Here is a 22,826-nt window from a genome sequence, read left to right on the forward strand (position 1 = left end):
AGTGTACAGATACACATTTGTCAGATACGTGCTGTGGATTCCAACACCTCTCCACGCAGTCTTTCACTGGAGGCCTTCCTGTGAGAAAAAGAGTCTGAATTCTGACTACTTTTACTTCATCTTCTTTTTCAGGAAAAATCAGCCAAATGGGCAGGAACCCCTCAAGAGGCAGGGATCAACCACAGGCAAAACCCCTGTCCTGACACCTCAGGCCATCAAACACATATGGGTTCGGACAGCGTTGATTGAGAAAGTGCTCGACAAGATTGTGCAGTATATTGTCGATAACTGCAGGTAAGGAAGGAATCAGAAGCACAGGGATGTTTGACTGATGTGTTCAGCTATCTGTGACAAGGAATTTCATCAAAAGTCTTCCTCAAACTTCTGTGGTGCGGACTTCTGGTAAGAAGAAAAGCAGTTGCACAGGCATTTAGAAAATAAATGTACTTTTGTTTTGAAACATTGTCAGTGTTTCAGACCTACAAAAAAAAATGCTAACAGCCATACAGCTTTCCAGAAATCAGCTAAAAAACTAACTTGAAGTATATTAGGTGCCTAAATTCTAATGGGACCTAGATCTTAACAGAGTAGAAATGTCTTCTAATAGGCCAGGAGTGCTTAATTCACTTACATTGCTTGAAAATAATCCTTTCAAACTTCAGCATGTCACGGAGGAAAATGCTCTTTGTAGGTGAAAGAAGGGAAAATGAGTTTAGAGCAGGAGGAGTTAATGACATAGATCCTTAGGGCTGTGAAAACAGGTTCTTTGAATCATTTCCTTTTTAGAAAAGCCAACTTTGTGTAAAGTGAATCTTCCCTTGCAAAAGTGGAGAAGACCCTCAATGCTTTATGGATGTAATCCACAGGGACTCTTTAAGAGGAAAAGACAGGTCCTCTATTCTGTCATTGCTTCCTACTGTCCAGCATTAGCTTTGTTTCCTAGGAGGTGGTTCTTAACTCTTACTCTTCCTACCCGCCTATAACTGATAAAGAAGAATTATGGGGCACAGTGGGGCCAATTACCCATAAGAAGAGAAAGGTAGGAACCCTAAAGCTTGATGTGGTCCCAGAAAGGTATGTCTGTACCCACTGCCACTGCAGTTTGTTCACAGTGGTGCTCTCATAATTATGCACTGGGGGGACACAGTCTTGGCTGTCCAGAGCCTATGGGTTGGAACAAGGAAGAGAGCTAGCCCAGAGGAACTTATTTTCACAGTATTTTCCAAGTTTGCATTACTGTTTTCCTTGTCAACAGCTTTATTTTCATGATCTATCTTGCCACTAAAAAGAAAGAGAATGGAAGAAAGGTCTTTGTGCTGTTCAAACATAACTGTTGCTCTGGGATATCTAAGTGCCAGTTTGTTTTAAGAGCTGCTTGCAGGAGAAAGCAAGGGGATGGAAGGGGGGGGGGGGGTTGGCTGTGTCCCAGAGACATAGTTAATGAAAGCATTTTAGTCCAGTGTATCAGTATGTCTGCTGATACGTGGATACAAGGGCTTCTTAATTTTTGTCCCCACATAATTCACCTGGAGACATGTCAGGAGAGTTCCATCTCAGTTGTTCAGTTAACTGTGTATTGTAGATGTTCACCTTACTGCCTTCTCCATCCATTCAAATGAGTTAGGATCAGGCCCTTATTGCCGGTGTGTGGTTTTGAGAACCTGGCTTAGTGAATAAAATTGACCTGTTCAGAAGGCTTGTTCTCATGCATTTTAGTGACATTACTGCTCAAACGCTCCGTGTTGAAGTCCTTCCGTTCTTCTGTTCTTGAGGAAGGGAAGGTGCTTTAGAGTTTGAGCCCCACCTAGTGGAAGAGACAGCAGAGGATAGTGACAGTTCAAGAAATTTGAGTGTTTTGATTTTTTGGCTATGTGATTTTTATAAGTCAGCTTTGCCTGCTGTGATGGGAAGACTTTGGGGTCATTGAGAGAGCTGCTATTTGTAGTAGTTCATTGTTCTTTACAGTGTTTCAAGATTATTCCTCACAGATGGAAGAGATGTTTAAGAATGTGTGGATCTCTTGGTCTCCGTGGAAAACTGACAAAATTGCTCAGTGTGTTATTGTTTGTCTCCATATTGCATTAGTGCCCAAAGCCCCAAATCAAATATACTGGGTAAACACATTTAGCAAAAGGCAAGCTCCTGCCTCTCAAGAACTCAGTTCAAAAACAGATGAGGCAGAATGAGCATCTGAGAGGAAGTGACTTGCCTGAGATGACACAGCTGATCAAGGGCAGAATATGGATCCAAAGTAGGGGTGGTGGTCATCTTGCTAAATATAGAAGTCTGGAGTGTAGTTTTATTGAACTGGGTGTTCTGGGCTCCTTTTATGCTTCATGGAGATCTGGTCAATGTTATTGATACAGTTTAAGAAATTATCTAATTCTATAGCAAATGTCCAAATTAGACTAAATTAATTTCTCCGGAGCTTTCTTATGATATGTTTTAATGATCTTTAAAAGTAGTTTAGGACATACCATGTTGTAAAAGCCTTCTTTACCTGCAAACCCAACACAATGTTTCTTCTTTATGAGATGAGTAGATGAGCCAGTCAAGCTGCATTAGAGCTTTTGGTGGAGATGCACACATCAGTGATTTCTAGGTAATCCTAGCAACTGCTTTTCCTCTGCCTGTCAGATTCAGGAAATACATGCGGTTTGGATCCCTTTGGTCCTGTCTGTTTACATGACAGTTTTCTTATTGGCCCATTGTGTGAAAGGGTGTATTTAATAATCATGGCAAAATTATTTTGCTGGAATTTTTGTGTTAGAATATAACTAAACCAAAGCTTTGAAAATGTGTTCTGCTTCAGCACATGCATACCACTACGGATGTACAGCCTAGATCCCATTTTCAGCCTTGGTAAAACTTAGAACCCTAAAGTCTTTAATCTTCCCTTTTATGTAAGTAATTTAATTGTCTGAATTTGCTTTTGAAATGAGTGTTTGGCCTCAGTTTCTATTAAGTAAGAAGTCTGACCGGGAATGTGACTTCAGTAGTCACACCTCCCCCGCATACACAGTCGACTCCCACTGGACTACTGGGTGGCCACAACAAATGCTGAAGGAATTGTCAGGTTAATAGCAGCCTGGCTAGCTTCTCTTCCCTTATCTTTTCTGCTTCCTTTGGCATACTTTCTGATGAACAGTAATGTGACATTTTTAAAGTCAATAGACTTATGCTACTAGGAGGCATAAAAGCTTTTAAAAATAACAACCGGTGTTTTTAACTGGGCTCTGGTTTTTTATTCCTAGTAAATATTACGAAAAAGAAGCTTTACTGGCAGATCCCGTTTGTGGCCCAATACTGGCTTCTCTTCTAGGTGAGTTCTTGCAAAGTTGTTTCTTCTTATGCTGAAGAAAATAAATTGTTTCTTAAAACATTTTGTATTATGACAGTGTTGCAAAAGGTGATTTTTATCTCTAGCATGTAGTTTAACTATTCGTAACAGAGCAGCGTAGAAGATGTTGTTTTGTGGCTTATGAGACCAGTAGAGACTGGTCATCTGTTTTTATTGTTAATTATTAGTTGGATCAGAGAACAGAATGGGAATAACTTTTTACTAGATGCTTGCTAGCAGATGGTAACTACTAATGCTGCTATGACAGGAATGTGTCCTACAGGAATGTTGTTATACAGCCTTAGATAATAGGACCTGATATGTTATTGTATATTTATTGTCCATGTTATGCGTTGATGCTGTAGGATCATTAAGTGATCATTGATATTCAGTACTTGGCCAGCAGGGTAAGACTAAATATGTTTTTGAAGTGACTCAGAAGTTTTCTCTCTTGGGCTGTTTTCTTAGTTGGACCCTGTGCTCTGGAGTACACCAAGCTAAAAACAGCAGATCACTATTGGACAGACCCTTCAGCAGATGAGCTCGTTCAACGACACCGGATTCATGGAGTACATGGCCGTCAAGACTCTCCTTCAAAGCGCCCAGCCCTGGGAGTAGGTATTTACTGTGTAGCTATTTCTGAGTTAAGGCATGGATCAATAATAAAAAGAACCCCAGGAGGGAGAGATCTTGAATCTAGAACAACCTTTCTTTTCTCTTCTGTAATGAAGCCTTTATCGCAGAAAGATGGACCCAAATGTCCTCTTTATCTGTATGTAAAAAAGTTTGAGATTCAGGACTAAATTCTGTGGCTTTTGACACTTGTGATCTGACCAGCTAGTTCACAAGTTGCCTTGGTCAGGGGTGAGTAAGAGTGCAGGTCGTTTCTCTGCAAGGTATTCTGGCTGCAGAAGTTCTACTCCACAGAGATTGGTCTAAATGGAACTGTTTCTGTTTTATTGGCCTGCCAGTACAGTCATTCCTGTCCTGCCTGATCTACCTTCATTGTGTTTGTGTGTGTGCTAGATCCGGAAACGACATTCAAGCGGAAGCACGTCAGAAGATCGCTTTGCTGCTTCAGCAAGAGAGTATGTGGAGTCTTTGCACCAGAATTCCCGAACACACCTTTTGTATGGGAAAAACAACGTCTTAGTCCAGCCGGTGAGTAACTTGAGTTTTGGGCCAATACATGCTGCTGATGCCTGGCTGTGCCTTGAGAAGTCAGTAGTATAGGTAAGAATATAACTTGGGCTTGTCAAGTACTTGCTTGTTGTCTTGTTCTCAGGACAGTGCTGCCTTCCCACTTGGCACAATGTCATAAATGTAACAAGACTGATCTAACTGAAGGGCTTCTGAATAGTACGTAAGTTGAGGTGTCAGACAGCCTGAGTTCTGTTCCTGTTTTGCCACAGACTAAGCAACTTTCCAAAGGTCCTGCAATGTGCTTGGATATGAGGCCTTTTCAAAAGGAAAACAAAAGCCTGCTTTTCCAGGTGTTCAGGAGAAAGCTGAGGTAGATTAAGACATGACAAATGCTTTCACTGCCTGACCAATGTGAACTGTGAAGTGGGCCTATAGGTAGGAACAAATGTACTGGACTGTATTTCATAAACCCAGTGACTGTACTGTGCTTTTCCCCCTCTTTCTGATAGCAGTACTTTTGGTCTTAAGGTTTCCCTCAGCAGTTCCTAGATAATACCCTGCTCTTGAACTTGTGGGGCATAGGAAGACTGGAGCATGACAATTACAGTTGTGCATTTGAGTCACCTAGACTGTCTGTTTGTTGCTTTTATGAACAGAAAGATGACTTGGAGGCAATTCCTGGGTATCTGTCCCTTCATCAGTCAGCAGATAGTTTGACATTAAAGTGGACTCCAAATCAGCTGATGAATGGAACCCTTGGAGACTCAGAGCTGGAGAAAAGGTAGTCATCGCATCCAGGAAAAGATCAGAAGCATTCACAGTGTTTATTTCTTGTATACTTGGCACAATGTCATAAATGTAACAAGACTGATTTAACTGAAGGGCTTCTGAATAGTACATAAGTTGAGGTGTCAGACAGCCTGAGTTCTGTTCCTGTTTTGCCACAGACTAAGCAACTTTCCAAAGGTCCTGCAATGTGCTTGGATATGAGGCCTTTTCAAAAGGAAAACAAAAGCCTGCTTTTCCAGGTGTTCAGGAGAAAAGGCTCAATGCTGCCTTTCATCATTAAAATTCTAAGTGCCTCCCTTCCAAGGGTCACAAATCACTTAGCAAACATGGCTGATTTCCACCTCAAAAAGAGAGACCTGCAATGTCAATTGTCTTCCGTTAGATCAGTTATTAATCTAATTTGGCATTCTGCTTCAGTAGAAAGACAGGTAAAGTCTTGAACCAGGCAGGCATGTCTCAAACGTTTAATCCACACCATTGTTTTCCTAAATTTTCATGTGTGTTCTTTAACAGAATTAATGAAACCCTCTACCCTTACTGTTATTGCTAAACTCTGTGGAGGTTGTTCTCAGAAGGGTTTGGAGCCAATTTCAGTGTTTCATCTGCAAGCTTGAGCCCCAACGGATTTACATGCTGCTGCCCATAAATCACATGTGCAAGACAGAACTGAACCCAGCTGTCCTGAAACCCAGCTACAAGACCGTTACTGAGTCTGTGCCCCAGGCATTTTAATCTTAGCTAGAGCGTTGTTGTAATCTGGTATGGAGCAGTGGGGAGGAAGGGGAGGTGAAGAGGGAAAGGGAGGTTGTGGAAAGGCTGGTGCCAGATATCTCCACTGTGGACAGCTAGCTCCTTTGCCTTTTACTTGACTATGAATTCACATTAATTGACCAGATTTAACAAGCAGTTATTAACTTAGCAGAGTCTCTTTATTGGGTACTTGGAACTGCAAGCACTTCTGAAATATGGAAATAAAAATAACGTTTCCTGCACTTTTTCCTTCCCTACTAGTGTTTACTGGGACTACGCATTAATAGTACCACTCAGCCAGATTGTCTGCATTCACTGCCATCAGCAACGTAAGCATAAACCTTCTTCTCACGGGGGCATTCCCAAAGCCCCTTTCTGCCAGGTGAATGTTAATGCTGCCAATGCTGCTGCCATTTTATGTGGTGCCTGTTAGGGTTTATTGCAAAAGGAGGCACGCTGTATTTCTTCTTCTGATTTTGTCACTGAAAGGCCTGGTAAGAACTCTGCCTAACACTCCTCCAGTTTCCAGTTGCTTTCTGTGTTCTTTGTTTTTCCTGTGTGCTGTTTTTTCTGAGCATCTGTGCAGAACAGCACTTAGAGGGAACTGTCAGCAGCAGGTATGAAACATAGAAGCTTTGGCTTTATAAGCATGGGCCTCCACCCACTGACCATTACAAAAAAGGAGAGGGAGGAAAAAAAAGCAGGTCTGCTAGCCATGTCTATAGTGAGATCATCAACCTGTAGAAAGGGAGTGCATGTACTCAGAGCCACCCTCTGTCACCCTCTTGCCATCCAGTTCTCAGTAGCCCTTTCTGCTCAACGTAGGGTGAGGAACTGGGAACAAAATGTCTTTCCCACTGCTTTCCTTAGCACAAGCCTTAAGTCAAAGTCACAGAGCAAAGACAAAGAACATTTAGAAATTTTATTTGGAGTCTCATTTGAGTTACAGTTGGACTAAAGGATCTTTTGAACTAAGAACGTGTTTTAGAAGACAGTTTATATACATTGCTTTAAAATACGTAAGCAGGAGAGCCACTTGAATGATTGCTTTTCCTCCCTTAGTGTCATTAATGCTTCTGAGTAGTTATGGACATATGGGGATGAGTGTTAAAATCTAGAATCTTAGCTGGTAGAGGCTGACAATTTCAATGCTAATTCAGGTCCGTTTGCCTCCCTTCAGTTAGCCTCCCCAGGACACTTTGTGCCTGTCCAGTATTTCACTGACTGGTTGGATGCATCACCAGTCTGCTTTGAGGCAGTTCCTTAGGAAAAGGGGAATTAAATGACAGATGTGAAACGCGACAGCGTTTGTTCTTCACTGAGAAAGCTGTTTCAGTATCAGGAGCCTTTACCCAGGTGGCTCCAGATGCCTTATTCATTCAGTTTTGGAAAAGGAAATTAAAAACCTAATTCACTTCTATTCTTCTGAAAGTTGTAAAAGATGCTGATGATTATGCTTAAGAGAGTATCCAGAGCCCAGGATGATTTTCCTTATTTGCGGTAAATTTCTAGGGACAGTGAAGGTAGATGAGAAAAATTTCTAATAGGGAATGTGACTTGCTAATCTGCACAAGAATAAAGCTGACAGCCTCTGGCTATATCCATTAGGTTGTTTCCATTCTAAATTTTGTGTGCTTTGTCAAATTATGTCATACACCAGAGACTTAGTTTACTTCTTTATTATATTGGGTTCAGAATCACTTTAAATGTTTCTGCATGAGGCCTGTCATAGTTTGCTTGTATTCTTTAGGACTAAAGGACTGAAATCATCCATCCTTAGATTGTACTGTGACTTACAGAGGTTTATTTATCTACTTGGGCATGATCACAAATAAAATCTACTTAGAAGAGCAAAAAATAGAGGTTCTGATGTAACAGTGTGGACTCCCCTTGTCCTTCTTTGCAGCAGAAAGCAGATGGACATTAGTCTTGGTGAGTCAGGATGGAACTCAGAGACCTCCACTGCACTTCCCCCAAGGAGGTCACCTCCTTGCATTTCTTTCCTGCCTGGAAAATGGCCTTCTGCCTCGTGGCCAGCTGGAACCACCACTTTGGTCGCAGCAGGGCAAGGTACTGCCTTTTCTGAGAGCTACTTGTAGTAGGTAGGGCTGGTCTTAATGTCTTTGTTCAACCAGCATCCAGCTCCACAGATTTTGGGCATTGATTTCCAGTTGCTTTATAGTAAAGTGGGAGGCAAAATAACTCTGTTTAGTCCAATTTGATTCTTATACAGATAGTCTATAAAAACTGTGCATACCTTTATTACCTGATTGAGCAATGAACTGGAATCTGCTATTGTATCAAAATATGAAACCAAATGTTAGGGACTGAGACTCAAATGGACTGGGATGTACTTGCTGTCAGAGGCTTGGATTATTGAAGAAGCTGGTGCCCACCTCCCATGGATTACAAGAAAAAGCTATGTTTTAAGTACCCCTAAACCACCATATGATTCTCTTGTTTTCTCCCTCACCTCCTCCTAACATTGAAAGTTTTTAGTTTTAAGATGCAAGATGTCAAATGTCTGAAGTACTTAGTTTGTTGTGCTCTGTTAGTCATTTATAGTTGAATGTATGGAATCATTATTTTCTCTAGGGTAAGGTGTTTCCAAAGCTTCGAAAACGAAACAGCAACAAATCAGTGGACCTAGAGGAAATGCCCGCTGAAGACACTTCTATAGACTATGTGTTCAGAATTATCTATCCAGGACACAAGCATGATAACAGTAAGTGCCTTTGTTCTGCTTTGTTTAAAAAACAAAAACAAAACCAAAAAAAACTAAACAAAACAAAAAACCAAGAAAACCGTGAAGTAACATCCTGGGAAGTAACTGAAGGTAACAGACAAGCCAGGTTTGGTGGTTTTTTGTTTGGTTCTTTTTTTCTTTTTTTTTTTTGGGGGGGGGGGGGGGTATACCTATCACAAAATTTTGCTGTATGATAACTGTGATCAACAGGTACAGCTTACTGTAGGTTTCCTTAATGCAGTGAAACTTGTTATCTTAGCAGCAATGGAGTTGAGGTGGGGAATCTTGTTTATATTTACTCTGTGTTTTGCAGAGTATGTTTTCAAAATACTCCCCTGGGCTTGCAAACTGAGACTAAAAGCAAGAAGATTGGTTGACTAGCCAAGAGCAGTTTTGCTCCCAAAGTGAGGATATTTTTATTGGCCACAATGCTTGCTCATAATGTTGCTATTAGAAAAAGAAAAAAAAATCGTAACTTTTAAAGTACTCCAAGAACTCCCTTGGCTAAGTTTTCCTGGCTTGGAACAAGAACTTAATGGATAAATAGAGGCCCTTCCAAGGAAACTAAATTAATTCCTGAGCACCAAACCACCTCATGTCATCAGTGAATACAAATTCCTTACATGCAAGAAGGCATTTGAGCTAGTTCTCAAACAGCATGTTCGGTTTTATTCCCCTTGGCAAAGAAGCAAGAATTTCCCAGGAAGATCAGACCCTAAAGTTTGCAGGGGATTTGGATTTACTGCTCATATTGGGACTTACTGCAGCTGAAAAAGCAGAAATCTCAACTGAACCCTCCTTACCCCAGGGGACTGAACCACAGTGGTGGCCATGCTTTATTAGGGCTTCTGGATTTGCACTGGTAAGTTCATGCACACACCAGCAAAAGCATGTTCTGCCTTTGCCTGAATCAAGCGGACTGCAGATTCTGTGGGCTCATTCAGCACAGACCTGCCTGTTGAGCGCCAGGCAGAGCGAGCTGGCTCCTGCCTCAGCCTTCCTTAGGAGGAGGCCTGTGTCTTGCATGTAAGCAGAATGCTTGCTGTCCAGATGCATCTGGCACAGCTCTCAAGAGTGGAAAAGAGGCCACAACATTAATAAGGGCATGGTGAAGGAGAGAATCTAGTTGGAACCCAGAATTCCCATGGAGTTTTGCTAAAAAGCATACTCACCTACTGCAGGCTGGCACTGGGACCTTTCTCTGTTGCCATGATGTGACACATGTGCTCTGGGAACACAGCCTTTGCACAATCAAGAGCTGGCCTGTGGTTGGTGGAGCATGCTTTTTTTCTGTACAAAACTCATTTTTCATACCTGTTTACAGGAGCTTTTGCCTTCGAGAAGAGGGCAGGATTCAAGTCCTTTGTCTTTGCTGAACTTTGAGCTTTCCCGCAGAATCAAGTTCTCTCTTCTTACGCTCCTCTTTCACTATTTTCTTTGAGCAGTAACTATTAACTACCACCACTTAGCTGCCAGCCGCTCTACCTCTGTTGACGATGATGAGGAGGAGGAAGATAAGCTACACGCAATGCTATCAATGATCTGCTCTCGGAACCTCACAGCTCCTAATAGGATGAAAGGTTTTTATCCTCCTCCCTCTGTGTCCCAGAGCTCTATTGCAGCTCGTTCCACTGATGCATACAACAGTGTTGGCATTATTACAGGGAAAAACATTTCATTCACACTGTGAATCTGGAGATTATGTTGACTGTGCAGAGGGGCTGTACACATATGCTCACAACCTATGGGAAGTGGAAGCAACAGCATCTTCCCTCTCCTTTAGGCTTGTGTGCTGCTGAACAGACAAACCTACTCTCCTTCCAGAGGCTTCCTGCCCCACCTTCATACAAGCTGTCATCACAAGAGGAGGGAGTGTAACAGGTCTTTGTGTTCTCTCTCTGTGAGTTGGCCGTGCACAGTGTTAACAGACTGGGAAGGCAGCCTGGTGTAGGAAGGATCAGAGTTGAACCATTACAGCAAGAGCAGTGGTGTGCTGGGCAAAGTCAGAAACAGAGTGTGCCTGTGTAGACAGAATAGGGTAGAAGTGTAGCAAGTTACTGTTTAGCCCAGGGATGGTTCAAGCATACATGCTCCCACACTTCAGATACCTCTACAGGGTAGCAGAAGTGTGCAGAGAAGATTGTACAGATGCAATACCTTTCTGTGGTCAGGTGCTTTCATTCCACTTCTTGCAGGCTAGGTGGGTTTCAGATGAGCAGCTGCCAGACTCTCCACCTTCCAAAAATTTCTCACCCAATTCTTTTCCTAAAGCAATTCAGAACAGATGTGTTAAGTTGGGGTCCTCAAAGAAGTGTATTAGCAAGCATTCAGGATCTAGTAGCGTAGTTCTGCAGGCTGAGAAGTTTTCCTTCCCCAAAGGAGGAAGCTGAATGGTGTACAAAATAATCCATTCCCCACGCAAAACCCTCCCTGCACAGCTTGGATTTTAAGGATTGCACTTGCTCAGAAGACGGTCAGATGTTGTCAGGGCATCTCCACTGGTTCATGTGAAATCTCTCTCTGCTCTAGGCTTACCAGTTACTGCACAGCTTTGATACTGCCATACTTTTGGTCTTGATACCGCTTGAGTGCATGTGCCAAATCTGGCATGCTCCTGTTAAAATCAAAACAACAGCCTCCGCCTCTTCCTAATAACTGGTGTGTATCAGCAAGATCAGAATCTTCTCTGTTATCAGGCTGTAAAATAGCTGTCAAAAGTTTGACATCTGCAGAGGAAGCAGGAAAGCGAAGCAACTGCTTGCAAGTTTGGGTGTCTGTATTTTTCATTCATGACGTTACCACGAACATACTTTTTCTGGTATTTCTGTTTCCTAATTAAAACACGATGTATCTTGACTCCAGATAAGTTACTCATACCTTTAAAGAGCAGAGCAATGATTTTGGTTCCAAATGGGTGTTAGTCCTGGTCTGGTGGGACTGACTGTAGGAGACAATAATTGCCCTGTGTCTCTCTTAGCGCTTGAGTTCTGTTTGGATAGGTTATGAACATGTGTTCAATGAGATCCTCCTCATTACTTGTAGGCTGCCCACACCCTTATAGCAAGGTAGTAGCCACTAGAAACTGATAAAGCCCAGTCCAAGTTAATAGAATTCTTGGAAGGTATGCATGGAAAGAAACTCCAGAAATACAGCATTCCCCTGGAAAAAATACACTGTTTCAGGAAGTTTCTGTGTGTTTTAACTGATTATGTCTGGATGTGGGTGATAATAGAAAGCAAGAAGGTCTAACATTGCCACATACTCACGGTAAGAGGCTAATGCTGTGATCTAAAGCATTAGAAACCCGATTTAGTCTTTAGTCAGATGATGGAAATTTTAAGTTATTCCACTAGAATGGCTGTCAGGTGTCTGCACTTGATTATTTAATCTTGAAGATAATGGTAGAGTTAGGAATTGGTCTGCTGTTTGAGCAACAATTCTTGCTGAACTAGATTGGATTGGCTGTTGTCTCTCCAGCAGCATCCCTTTTAAATAATGACAACACTGTTGTAGCAGGTTTGCTAGACATTTGCTTTTACGTTTTGCAACATGCTCGACTTTTGCATGTAGCTTAAGTTACAGATAACACCACCACAATTAAATAAAAGATGCTGTTCACTCTAATTCTTCACTAATTCATGTACCTTTCATCTAAATCTTTAGGTCCTGTGGGGTTCTTTCCTTGTTTCTCTAAAAAATAAAATAAATTAAAACTGAAAAACCCACTTTTCTTGTCTGTAGAGGGGAGGCAAACAGTAACAATCTAGAATTGTTTGTCCAGTGGTTTTCATTTGAACCCAATAAGAAGCTGCAATAAATACTGGGTCATTCAGCTCCTTCCTGAAGAATTAAGGTGAAGAGCATTTTTGCATCACACTTTGTTTTGTGAAATGAAATACACATGACTGCTTCCGCATGAGCCTGTGCTTTTTCTGTTAACAAATGTTTTTATTCCACTCCTTCCTCACCTATGCCCACTTTCTAATAGGCACTACTAAAATGCTTTATGCTGCCTTGATTTAAAATGCATGAGATGGTTTGGAATTGCCCCTACCATTACCCAACAAATGTATGTTTTAAAAGCACGGCCCAGGGGACTGGATTTTGCTTACCAATGTTAATTTAGTGACATACAGTATTATGGCATTTGCCTTAATTTTAATCATGGGTGAGCTGAAAGGCCAGTTATTTATTATAAAACAAAAAAACCTACAAGCTCAAATGCCAGCTGGGAAAGTTGAAGAGCAAAGCCAAACTTTCTGCAGGCAACTGGTGATTTTTTGGGGGTGCCTTCCTGAAGCTGGTTAAAAACGCAAATAGATTTGGTGGAGCGGGGATGACTCAAGCAGCCACACCGTACTGTTGGATCACATTTTCCTGCAGAGTATCCTACTTCTATGGACATAGTATTGACAGTAGTAGGACTTGAACTATCCTTCTGCGCTAAATGCTTTAGGATCTAGTTCTGAGGGGGAAAGAAACATCTGAAAATAACTGAATCAGTGTGTCTTAATGTCTTTTATGCTCAAACTTTCACTCTTGCTGAACTAGTAGTTATGTGGCTCATTCCAGGAACTGCAAAATAAAATTCTGAGACCTGAATTAAATAGAAGGTTAGGTTAGGTGATCTCTTCTGGCCATAAATAACGTTACCATAGTATTACACAAGAACCAGTGTCGTTGTTACTGCAGCACCCTTTTCTCTGTTCTCTTGAAACACGAATGGGGGTGTGCATGGGCAAGAAAAGAGGAAATGGTGAAGGGATTTTACTTCATGGGAACTGACTGTGCACAGCATGCAGCTGGTTTAGATGTGCCTGGAGCAGTATTTCTGAGGATGGTGCTCTCCCCTTTTTGGAATCAAGGTTCAGAGCCTGCTGAGAAGTAAAGCATGAAGCCATCAGGATGCACAGAAGGAAGAGGGGGAAAGAAGAAAAAAGGTTGATGACCTGCTGTTTTGTTTGGTTTTGTCTCTAGACACCAGTGAAATGATAGAGATGCAAGGCTTTGGGGCAAACTTGCTTTCGTGGCAGCTGGAGCACTGCAGCCAAGGATCCTCATGTGTCTCCTGTTCAACAGGCAGCACTCCCTATGATATACCCAGCTGTTGCAACTGCATCCATGACCGGTAAGCAAGTGGTGCGGAGAGCTTACCTGGGAGACTTTGTGCGTACCACAGCTAAAAGCAGAAAAATTTGTTGATTGCAGCACCAGTGACAGTAACAATTTTCAAGTAGTTCTACCAGAATAAGATGGAGTTAGACAGCAAGAAATTTAGTTTATTAAAACTAACCTATTAAACTACGCAAATCACATTCTGATAGAGAAATTGCATCTAGTTCTTTTGTCTGGTTTAATATAATTCAGCTCTGGAAGTGTTTTCTTTAACAAGTCATTAACAATTACAGTGAAGGGCAACAATTCATTTAATTTGACAAGGACCTTTACGATGTACCCGCAGCAGTGGTAGCTAGATGTGCCTGGTGAATCTGTTTGTGGCCAAAATGCTGGTGGGGAAAATGCTTTAAAAAGTGTAATTTGTCATTATTGTCCTTTAGCTAAATAAATCTTGGTACAGAGAAAGACTTGCTATGTGTAGGTCATAGGGATCAGCATAAAATTCACGATGATCTCTGTCCTTCTGACCTATCATGTTCCTGTTACGGTGTCTCCACAGAACTCCATTAAAGATGTTGTGTGAAAGCATGAAGAAGCAGATAGTTTCCAGAGCCTTTTATGGATGTAAGTGAAGCTTCTTATGTCCAACCCTTGTGCTACCCGTATGCTTACCTTAAAAATAAAAAAAAAAAGACATTTTAGAAAGCAGTTTAAATGCAAAGTTATTGTTGAGTCAGATCACCTCAGGGCAGCAGAGTGGAAGTGACTCAAGTGTCATAGCTTCATAATTCCATTATTTGTGGGTTTTGCAAATAGCAGTGGGAGAACTAATACTTAGTGAAGACAGAATGCAGTTTTATATTGCAGTGTGATATTCTATTTGGATTTTACTAGTCTGTGTAAGGTTTATTTAATCTTTGGCTCTGTTGCAATTCTTCGTTCTTATATAGTACTATGCAATATTAGTTCATATGGTATTATTAGTGGCAGGTTTAAAACGTCACAGCTTCATCTTCAAAAAGGAGCTGCTGATACTAGGCTTATTGCTCATTTATAGAAGTTTACCTCCCACCCCAACCACAGGGCTTGCCTACTGCCGCCATTTGTCAACAGTGCGAACTCATCTGTCTGCCCTCGTGAACCACACTATTATCCCACCTGACAAACCGTCCAGTGCTGCAGGAGGCCTGACTAAAGAGGTCTGGAGCAAGTATCAGAAGGACAAGAAGGTAAGTACCAGGATACCTTTATGATCATTACATTGGCTCCCATACACTGCTGCGTTGGGTGTGGTACCCCTTAGAATGGACCCCAGGAAGTATTAAAGGTGTCTTCTACCCTTCACAGGATCACTTTTTTTCCTAGTGAGAGTGAGTCGGTTCTTAGAATCTCTTTTATCTTTTGCTTCTCTGATGATGGCAAAGATATCGATTAACATCAAAGCAACTGATCTCGTGATGACTCTATTCTATTAAGGAGGCATGACAACCTGTATTAGACTGGATTTGAGCTAGGGCCCTAAAGGCTTGAATCAAGTTGTAAAATCTATTTAGTGCGGTGCATGTATTTCACTGTCTTTATACTTGGTATTAATCATATATGAGCATGTCTGAAGAAAATAAATATGTATTACCTTCAATGCCTCTTTCTCCTGACTGCTGTAGAATTACAGGGAACTGGAATTACTAAGAAGAGTTTACTACGGTGGCGTACAGCATGAGATTCGAAAGGAAGTGTGGCCATTCTTGTTAGGTCACTATAAATTTGGCATGGCCAAAAAGGAAATGGACCAGGTAAGCAAAGCTTTCTGGAGATTTGAATTATGTTAGCAGAATAGGTTTTGTTTTCTGAATAGCAAGTGTTAAGACTTTATTATTGTTTAATATTCTGAAGGAAAAAATGCTACTGAAAACCTGAGTGACGCATGTTAATAGAGGGATTATGATATGTCTGAAAATCACTAAAGGGAGCTCCTTATTGAAGTCAGGAAACCTGTATTCAGCCTCTGCCTGTGACTTGCACTTGCCCTTAACAAATGCTGTTTTCACAAATTTGTCACTTACAAAATGGGGAGGTACTGACATTTGAATAGTAATTTGAGTCATCCCTCTGTTATACGGTGTGTTAGCTGAATTATACTTCAAAATGCTCTTGGAAGTTACTTTATCGACATGATACTGCATCTGCATGTGTGGACTTCTGCTGGAGCTGTGAACAGCCCAGATGTACCTTCTGAAGCATGCTTGGAGTTACCATCTAGAAGCTAAAAATACCCAGAGGGAGGTTTGGTTTGTGAGTTCATTATGCTTTTGCTAGACTTAAATAAGATGTGCCTCTGTAAAACACAAGGTATGATTTCAGATGAGACATTATTCCTTTTAATATCTCCCATGCTGCTGCTAACATTGATCAGTGAATAATTGCCTAGGTTGTGTCACAGCCTTATTTTGCAGTCTGGAACTTGGCATTAAGTATATAATTTCCATTAATGAAACCACAATTTGCCCACCTCTTTGTTACGCTATCTCCCTTTGCTGATCTGTTTCTAGCAATATCAACTTTTTACTTTGCTGAGTGTTCTCATTTGTTGTAATTACTAGGCAAGTGCCTTGATAATACACCAGGCTGGTAACAAACACAGAGCTAGGCAAAGCGGCAGGCAGTCCTGCCTTCACTCAGCTACGGTTACTGAACAGAAACTGGATGTGGTCCTGAGCCAAAGTGCTGAGAAAGATACAGCAATACTCCAGTTCCTTAGTCCTGTACGCTTTCTGTAAGCATCTGCTAGGCTACACTAGCCTTTATCCGATCCAGTGTAGCTGCTGTTATGAATGCTTGTGGCATTTTTATTGCAGCATGGAGCCAAAGCTAATATATGGCCCTCAGGTGATGAGTAACAGGCATCTTCGGTAATAGTCCATACCTACATACATACAGTAATGCAGCTGTAGAGCTGATTCATGGGCAAAGCAAGAATTTAAGTGTAGGCCTCCTGTGATGAGCAGATTGGGTAGTGCCACTGTTGTAAAGATCTCCTGCAGTCGCTTGGGCTCAAACGCAGCGGGAGCACCGGTCTGCCATGACAAACCCCAGCACTGCTGCTAGTCTTACTCCTTGACTGTTGAGGAAAGGGATGTTCTCCGTCACGGAGCCATAGGACTACAGTAGGAGACTGCCCTATGGGCAAGGTCTGGATTTGTACCTTGGTAAAAGCATTGCTTTTAGCTGACGTGAAGAATCACCCAAACTGTCTAGAACAGTAACGAGGTTTGCCTGGAATATAATTAACACATTCATCTGCTTTTCTGTTAGTGTTATTATCAGGGAGGTAGCACTCGTGCAGTAGCTGATCTTGTTCTGGATTAAATGGATAAGGAGTGGTTTATATATCAAAATATTTGGCATTTGCATAACTCCCAACAGTTACATTCCAAGGGATAGTTTATATCCCTGTGAGAACCTGCAGATCAGAAGGGCGGCCTGACCTAGAGCCTTGCAATGGAAAAAATGGCTATCTTTCAAACAGTGGGCACTTTATAAACAGCATTCTTCTTACTAAAAATTGCTACAGCAATTCACCTTCTTTTTCCTTGCATTAATCTTTACAAACCAGTTCTGAACACAGATGGAAAAATATACCCCTTACTGTTCAAACTGGGTCACAATCCAGATTCTTCGTTCTGAATCCAGTCATCTTTGTAGGTATTTACACTTAGATTTTCCAGCTATAGTGTGTACATCAAGAATGTTCTGCTGAGCGCTGCTGAGGCGAATTCCTGCCCTCGCACAACATCAGCATCAGAAGAAGACAAAGCACCTCAGAAACCACCAAGGGCTGTAAGTCCTGTGGGTTGTCTTATCTCATGAAGGGCCAGGCAAACTGCCTCAAAAGAGAAGCAAATCCAGATATCCAGCTAGGCTGTCCTGCTGGAACGTACGTCTGTTCTACAAGGGGTCTTGTTCAGTCACACCTTTTTTGCATACAGCACAAGTTTAACAGAGAAGTCCTTTCAGAGCACCACGTGGTTCCTTAATTCGTATTGTCTTGGTGAAAAAGGAAGGGCCCTTCCAAACACTCTTACGGATTTGGTGCAGAGCTTCAGCAGCAGTGATCTGGCTAAACTGTAATGCTTCCAGATGCAGTGTGAATTTATTACATTTGCATTTGGCGCTCCATTCATTATTCTTTATTGTTTGTTTGGGTTTTAAGCTCAAATTTTCAAGAAATACAGGATATCAGAGGTTTCTTACATACATTGCATTTTGCTGTCTCTGTTCTCCACAGGTATATGAACCATCAGATTTATGATCCTTGTGTAGAAATAGAAGGCATGTCTGGAACTAAACAAAGGACTCGGTTAGTTAAGTTTTTAGAGTGGGAGATCTGGAGCCACGACTCATGCATTCTAGTCCCAGCTTCAAAGGGCACGTGCATATATACAGCTAGAACAGAAAGATTTGGCAAGGATAAAGAAATACTCTAATCCATTTGTACAATAGGAATTACAGTAAACTCCTAAAGATATGTTGCAAGATATAAAAAGTCTGATCTGCAGAATGTAGGCTCCTGTAGGATTATTTTTTTTACCCTGAGCTTGTACCATGCTAACACAGGGGTGCTCCAAACCTTAGCTGGAATTCTAACGAGCAGCTCAACACCAATAGTAAATAACAGTAATAACTGACTCCTCAAAGAAATGTGCTGTTGGAGTCTAAAGCTTACCATTGAATATCAGTCTATTACATTAACGACATGAAAACTCATAACATTTGCACACACAGGAAACTTATTGTGTCCTTAACTGAAGTCATGGCAGGTGATTTATCATCTTTGCCTTCTGATGGTATTTTTGCAGTTATCCATCGGTATCTGGGGCGCTCCCAAACATGGCTGTCCTCCAACGTTCCACTAACGGTTGTGTTTTATGATTTATGACTCGACAGCTACCTCAAGTGACAAATAGCCTGCAGCTCTTAGCATGAATGCTCTGGTAGCAACTCCAGCCAGCAGAGTCCAGAGCCTGAAGCCAACTCACAATTGCGGTTTCTCTTATGCTCTTGACAAGTGACAGAGCAGTAAAATTACTACGTGTCCTTTAAGAGCTCAAGGGGGTTGTGTCTGTCTGTCTGTCTGTCAACAGAGGAAGCCAGCAGTGGCACAAATCTGTTTTATTACTATGGGAACCAGAGTGGTTGGATCTGGCCACGCAGGGTGCAGCCACAAGGGTGGGCTGTGTGAGCTGGGATTTCAGCTGTTCAGCATCTGACTCTGTACAGGCTGATGCCTACAAACCTGGAAGTCTGTGCAAGGGCTGTGTTAAGAGTGGGAATAGAGAGGGGGTTGCAAAAGAGGTGTAATGAAATTAGGAATACTCCTGTTAGAGACAGCAATTGCTCCATCAGATTGTGTCAGAGTTCTACATGAGGTTTCACGTGAAAGACAGTGACTTCTTTCATTCTTTACTGAACAATGTTGAAACGCTGTTGATGGCATATACACATGCTTACATGAATCTTCTCTGGCACCTACAGCAATAATTTGTTCCCTGCGGTAAATGTGCAGTATCTTACTGCTGCGGTCATTGCGCTTTCCACTCACGGTGATGTGCGCTGTAGCAAGAGGGCTCCGGGATCCTTCAGGCTTTCAGTTTGATATGTTACACTTGCTTTAGACCTCTCCCTCTTGACTTCCACTCACTGTTAATGCTTTCTTTCAAGGAAGACCAGTATTTCAGGGTCTGTCTGTCTGCAGGTGGATGAAGACATTGCTCTCCGGTATCAGAAGGTCATGGCTGAGTGGAAAGCCTGTGAGGTCATTGTAAAGCAGCGAGAGAAAGAATCACATTCTGCCACGCTGGCAAAGTTTTCATCGGGCAGCAGCATTGACAGCCACGTCCAGCGACTGATTCACAGGGACTCCACCATCAGCAACGATGTAGGTACTCCCTTCCTGTTCACCCTTATGACCCAGGCAGTGCAGGAGGCTTGGCATTTGCAGAGGCACAGGCCAGGGAAGCAGAGACTTGGGTTAGCACTAAGTTACCATCAGTCTGGAGCTGCTTGAATCTTGTACAGAATTTGAAGCTGTAGTGCCTCCATAATAGAGCTAAGAGCAGGTCTGTATTCTGGGGTAAGGTGTAGCTGTTCCGAAGCAGGAACAGCCTAAGGGCCTTTGAGGTTCACCTACTATAGACGATCTTTCTCTCAGTAGGGGAACAGCATTTGAGTTCTGTTACTTGTAGGTCCTTTATTCAAATCCAGCATAGAGAAAAAGATCCCTCTTATTAAAGCACATTTTTGATTCTGTCATGTCCTTGATTGACAGGTTGAGTGTGATTTTATTTTGGGAGAGGGGACCTTTGTCGGTCTAAGGTAAGATGCTAAGCAGTAGAGTGGCAGACTGAATTAATCTCTCTGGAACTTGAATAACCGAGAAAGGGGTTTCTTTTCACATTGTTGCACAGGAGAGCTGGCATGGGTGTGCCAAAAGCGTCTCTGGGCATCCATTCTTATGCAGACTTCAAAGAGCTAACTGATCTCAGTAAGGCAAGGGAGAAGAGAACTTGAAATAGTTCAACAGAGTTTTTTAGCAAGAGAAGAGGTAAAGCGGTTGCATGGTGAAAAGGATTTGAAAGCCAGTTTTGACTTCAAACAGCAGCAGCTGAACCAGATTGTCAGAGGCCTGATATATGCTGGTCATCTTTGAAGATAACATGGCAATGACCAGATGTTGTTAGTCTTGGTGTTGCAGGTAGGGAAGCTTCACTGCTTTCCAAGATATTTGTAATTGAAGATTGTGAAAGTGAGAGAAGTCTCATAGGAGATGGATATGAGATCATCAAGTGGTATTATTTTTAGATTTACAGTCTCAGTATAAAGACTGAGTGAGGAGCTCTCAACTATTTGCATGCAGGGAAGCTCTATTAATCAGTGATCTTGTTCACTGAAGTAATATAATCATTTCTCCCTCGTGGCAGGAGGTTTGTTTGCTGCATTAATGTTTCTTCCTTTTCTATTCTCCCATTTCATCCAAATCTTCTCTCCCCTGCCCACACCCAGGTCTTTATATCTGTAGACGAAGCTGACTCAGCGGAGCGGGACTCAAAAGGTCGGGATGATCCCAGTTTCACTGTGGTGTCGGCTGACACGCCAGCAGCAGCAGCTGCTGTAGAGCGACAGTCTGTGGAGTTTGACTCCCCCGACTCTGGGCTGCCATCCTCGAGGAACTACTCTGTGGCCTCAGGTATCCTGTCCAGTATCGATGATGGGCAGAGCGTCTCCTTTGAAGACGGGGCTGAAGAAGAAGCTAGCACTGACTTGGAAAGGACTGATCCAGACATACCACGTATGCAGAAAGCCAAGCCAGTTGTACAGTCTCAGGATTCTGTATCAGAAGAGCAGCTGTGTTCCCAGGTGGATTATTTAATGGATGTTGCTTCTGTCTGCGCTGCATCCTACACAGTAGGTTGCAACATTAAGTACCATCAACTCTGCACAGCGTTGTTTTTCTAGCAGACTTGTACTTTTTCAGATAGGATTTAATGAGAGATAATACCAAGCTACAACTACAGGTAGTGGGACAGTAACTGAGGATTTTTGCATCCAGATCTTTCCATCTGGCTTTTGAGCTAGATTGGAAATAAGACAGCAAGAAAAAATTGGGTCTTTTTTGAGTGAGAGGGCAAGGAAAAGAATATGGTACAGTTCTAGTACCACCTGTAAGATTTCAGTGTCATTTAATTCAAGCTAAACCCCACATTTAATCAACCTGAACCACGGCCTGGATTCAAGACTCCACCATCTCTATTAGTGTTGCTGTCAGCAGATTAGTAGTTGAGTTTTTGCCTCTCTGTGCTGAAATTGTTCAACGGGAAATAACAACTATGTGGAAATAGGACAGGCTTGGAACATTTACCAGTGAAAGTGCATGCATTTTACCTGGGATTTTTCACAGTAATTGAGTATTTTGATGCTCTCATATGCCCAAAGGATAATTGCACTGTTTCTGGTTTGTTGATTCCCAGAGCAAATCTGCACAAGGTCCTGGGAATGCTCTAAATTCAGCAGATCTAACTAAACCTTTTCCTTTCTAGATAGAGTTATTGGACACCGTTGCCTTAAATTTGCACAGAATTGATAAAGATGTCCAGAGGTGTGATCGGAATTACTGGTATTTTACTGCCGACAACCTGGAGAAACTCCGAAACGTCATGTGCAGGTAATGCAGATTGTAAAATGAACTACTTTTCACATTTCTGTCATAATCCATAGACTATAATAATATGCAAATAATAGTCTGTATAAAAATTCTCACTAATGAGCTTAAAAAAACTTACAAGGGGAGGGAACAGGTAGGATGGTACATTAGAGAGCATGGGTACGATAGGTGGTCCAAGTCTGGAAGGCGGGCTGGAGAACGTTCTTTCTGCCTTGAGACAGACCCTATCAGTCACCTTGAACTATTCTCTAAATGTACCATTAGCTTTGGTTTCCTCCTTACCAGGATAATAGATCTGTGCTCTAATGTTGTGCTATAAAGATGACAGTAAGTGAGGCGTGCCCAGATGTAATTTTGAGGGATGTCTGTTGAGTAGACAGAACGCATCTTCAAATCAAAACAACATCTTTGACCACTGAGACAAGCTGGAATCCATGGAAAGGTAGTTTTCACTTTTAGGAATGCAAATCACCACAAAAGCTATTCAGCTAAACACACTTAAAGCAGAAAGTGGTGTAGACTTTAACACTCAGAAAAAGATACCAAGATTCCACTTAGGGGGAAAAAAGAAAACAAAAGCCAAAAAAACCCAAGTACTTTTTAAAAATCTGGGCTTTTTTCCAGTTGACTGTTATGCTTTGTTAGCTGTTTTTTCCCCAACTATTGATATGCAAGCCACGTGCGTAAGGTTTGGCCCTCTCTATCCAAGCAGAAAACAATAC

General features: G+C 41.9%; 1 protein-coding gene across 6 annotated transcripts in view; it reads left to right on the top strand.

Moving 5' to 3' along the window:
* The window catches only part of SGSM2 (small G protein signaling modulator 2), a 61,680-nt gene that overhangs the window by 33,080 nt on the left and 5,774 nt on the right, over window positions 1-22,826 (top strand). For 2 of the 6 annotated variants that reach the window (XM_040578672.1, XM_040578698.1), the window contains exons 4-19: window positions 133-294; window positions 3,255-3,322; window positions 3,809-3,954; window positions 4,367-4,501; window positions 5,140-5,264; window positions 6,284-6,351; window positions 7,929-8,092; window positions 8,618-8,747; window positions 10,214-10,348; window positions 13,746-13,896; window positions 14,446-14,510; window positions 14,970-15,115; window positions 15,551-15,679; window positions 19,639-19,821; window positions 20,946-21,347; window positions 21,980-22,104. In XM_040578672.1, coding sequence (XP_040434606.1) covers window positions 133-294; window positions 3,255-3,322; window positions 3,809-3,954; window positions 4,367-4,501; window positions 5,140-5,264; window positions 6,284-6,351; window positions 7,929-8,092; window positions 8,618-8,747; window positions 10,214-10,348; window positions 13,746-13,896; window positions 14,446-14,510; window positions 14,970-15,115; window positions 15,551-15,679; window positions 19,639-19,821; window positions 20,946-21,347; window positions 21,980-22,104 — 2,334 coding nt within the window. The remainder of the gene's footprint in view (window positions 1-132; window positions 295-3,254; window positions 3,323-3,808; window positions 3,955-4,366; window positions 4,502-5,139; window positions 5,265-6,283; window positions 6,352-7,928; window positions 8,093-8,617; window positions 8,748-10,213; window positions 10,349-13,745; window positions 13,897-14,445; window positions 14,511-14,969; window positions 15,116-15,550; window positions 15,680-19,638; window positions 19,822-20,945; window positions 21,348-21,979; window positions 22,105-22,826) is intronic. The other 4 variants (XM_040578693.1, XM_040578682.1, XM_040578709.1 and 1 more) reach the window with 4 other exon arrangements.

Source organism: Falco naumanni, chromosome 1 (assembly GCF_017639655.2).
Source record: "Falco naumanni isolate bFalNau1 chromosome 1, bFalNau1.pat, whole genome shotgun sequence".
Taxonomy (NCBI): Eukaryota; Metazoa; Chordata; class Aves; order Falconiformes; family Falconidae; genus Falco; species Falco naumanni.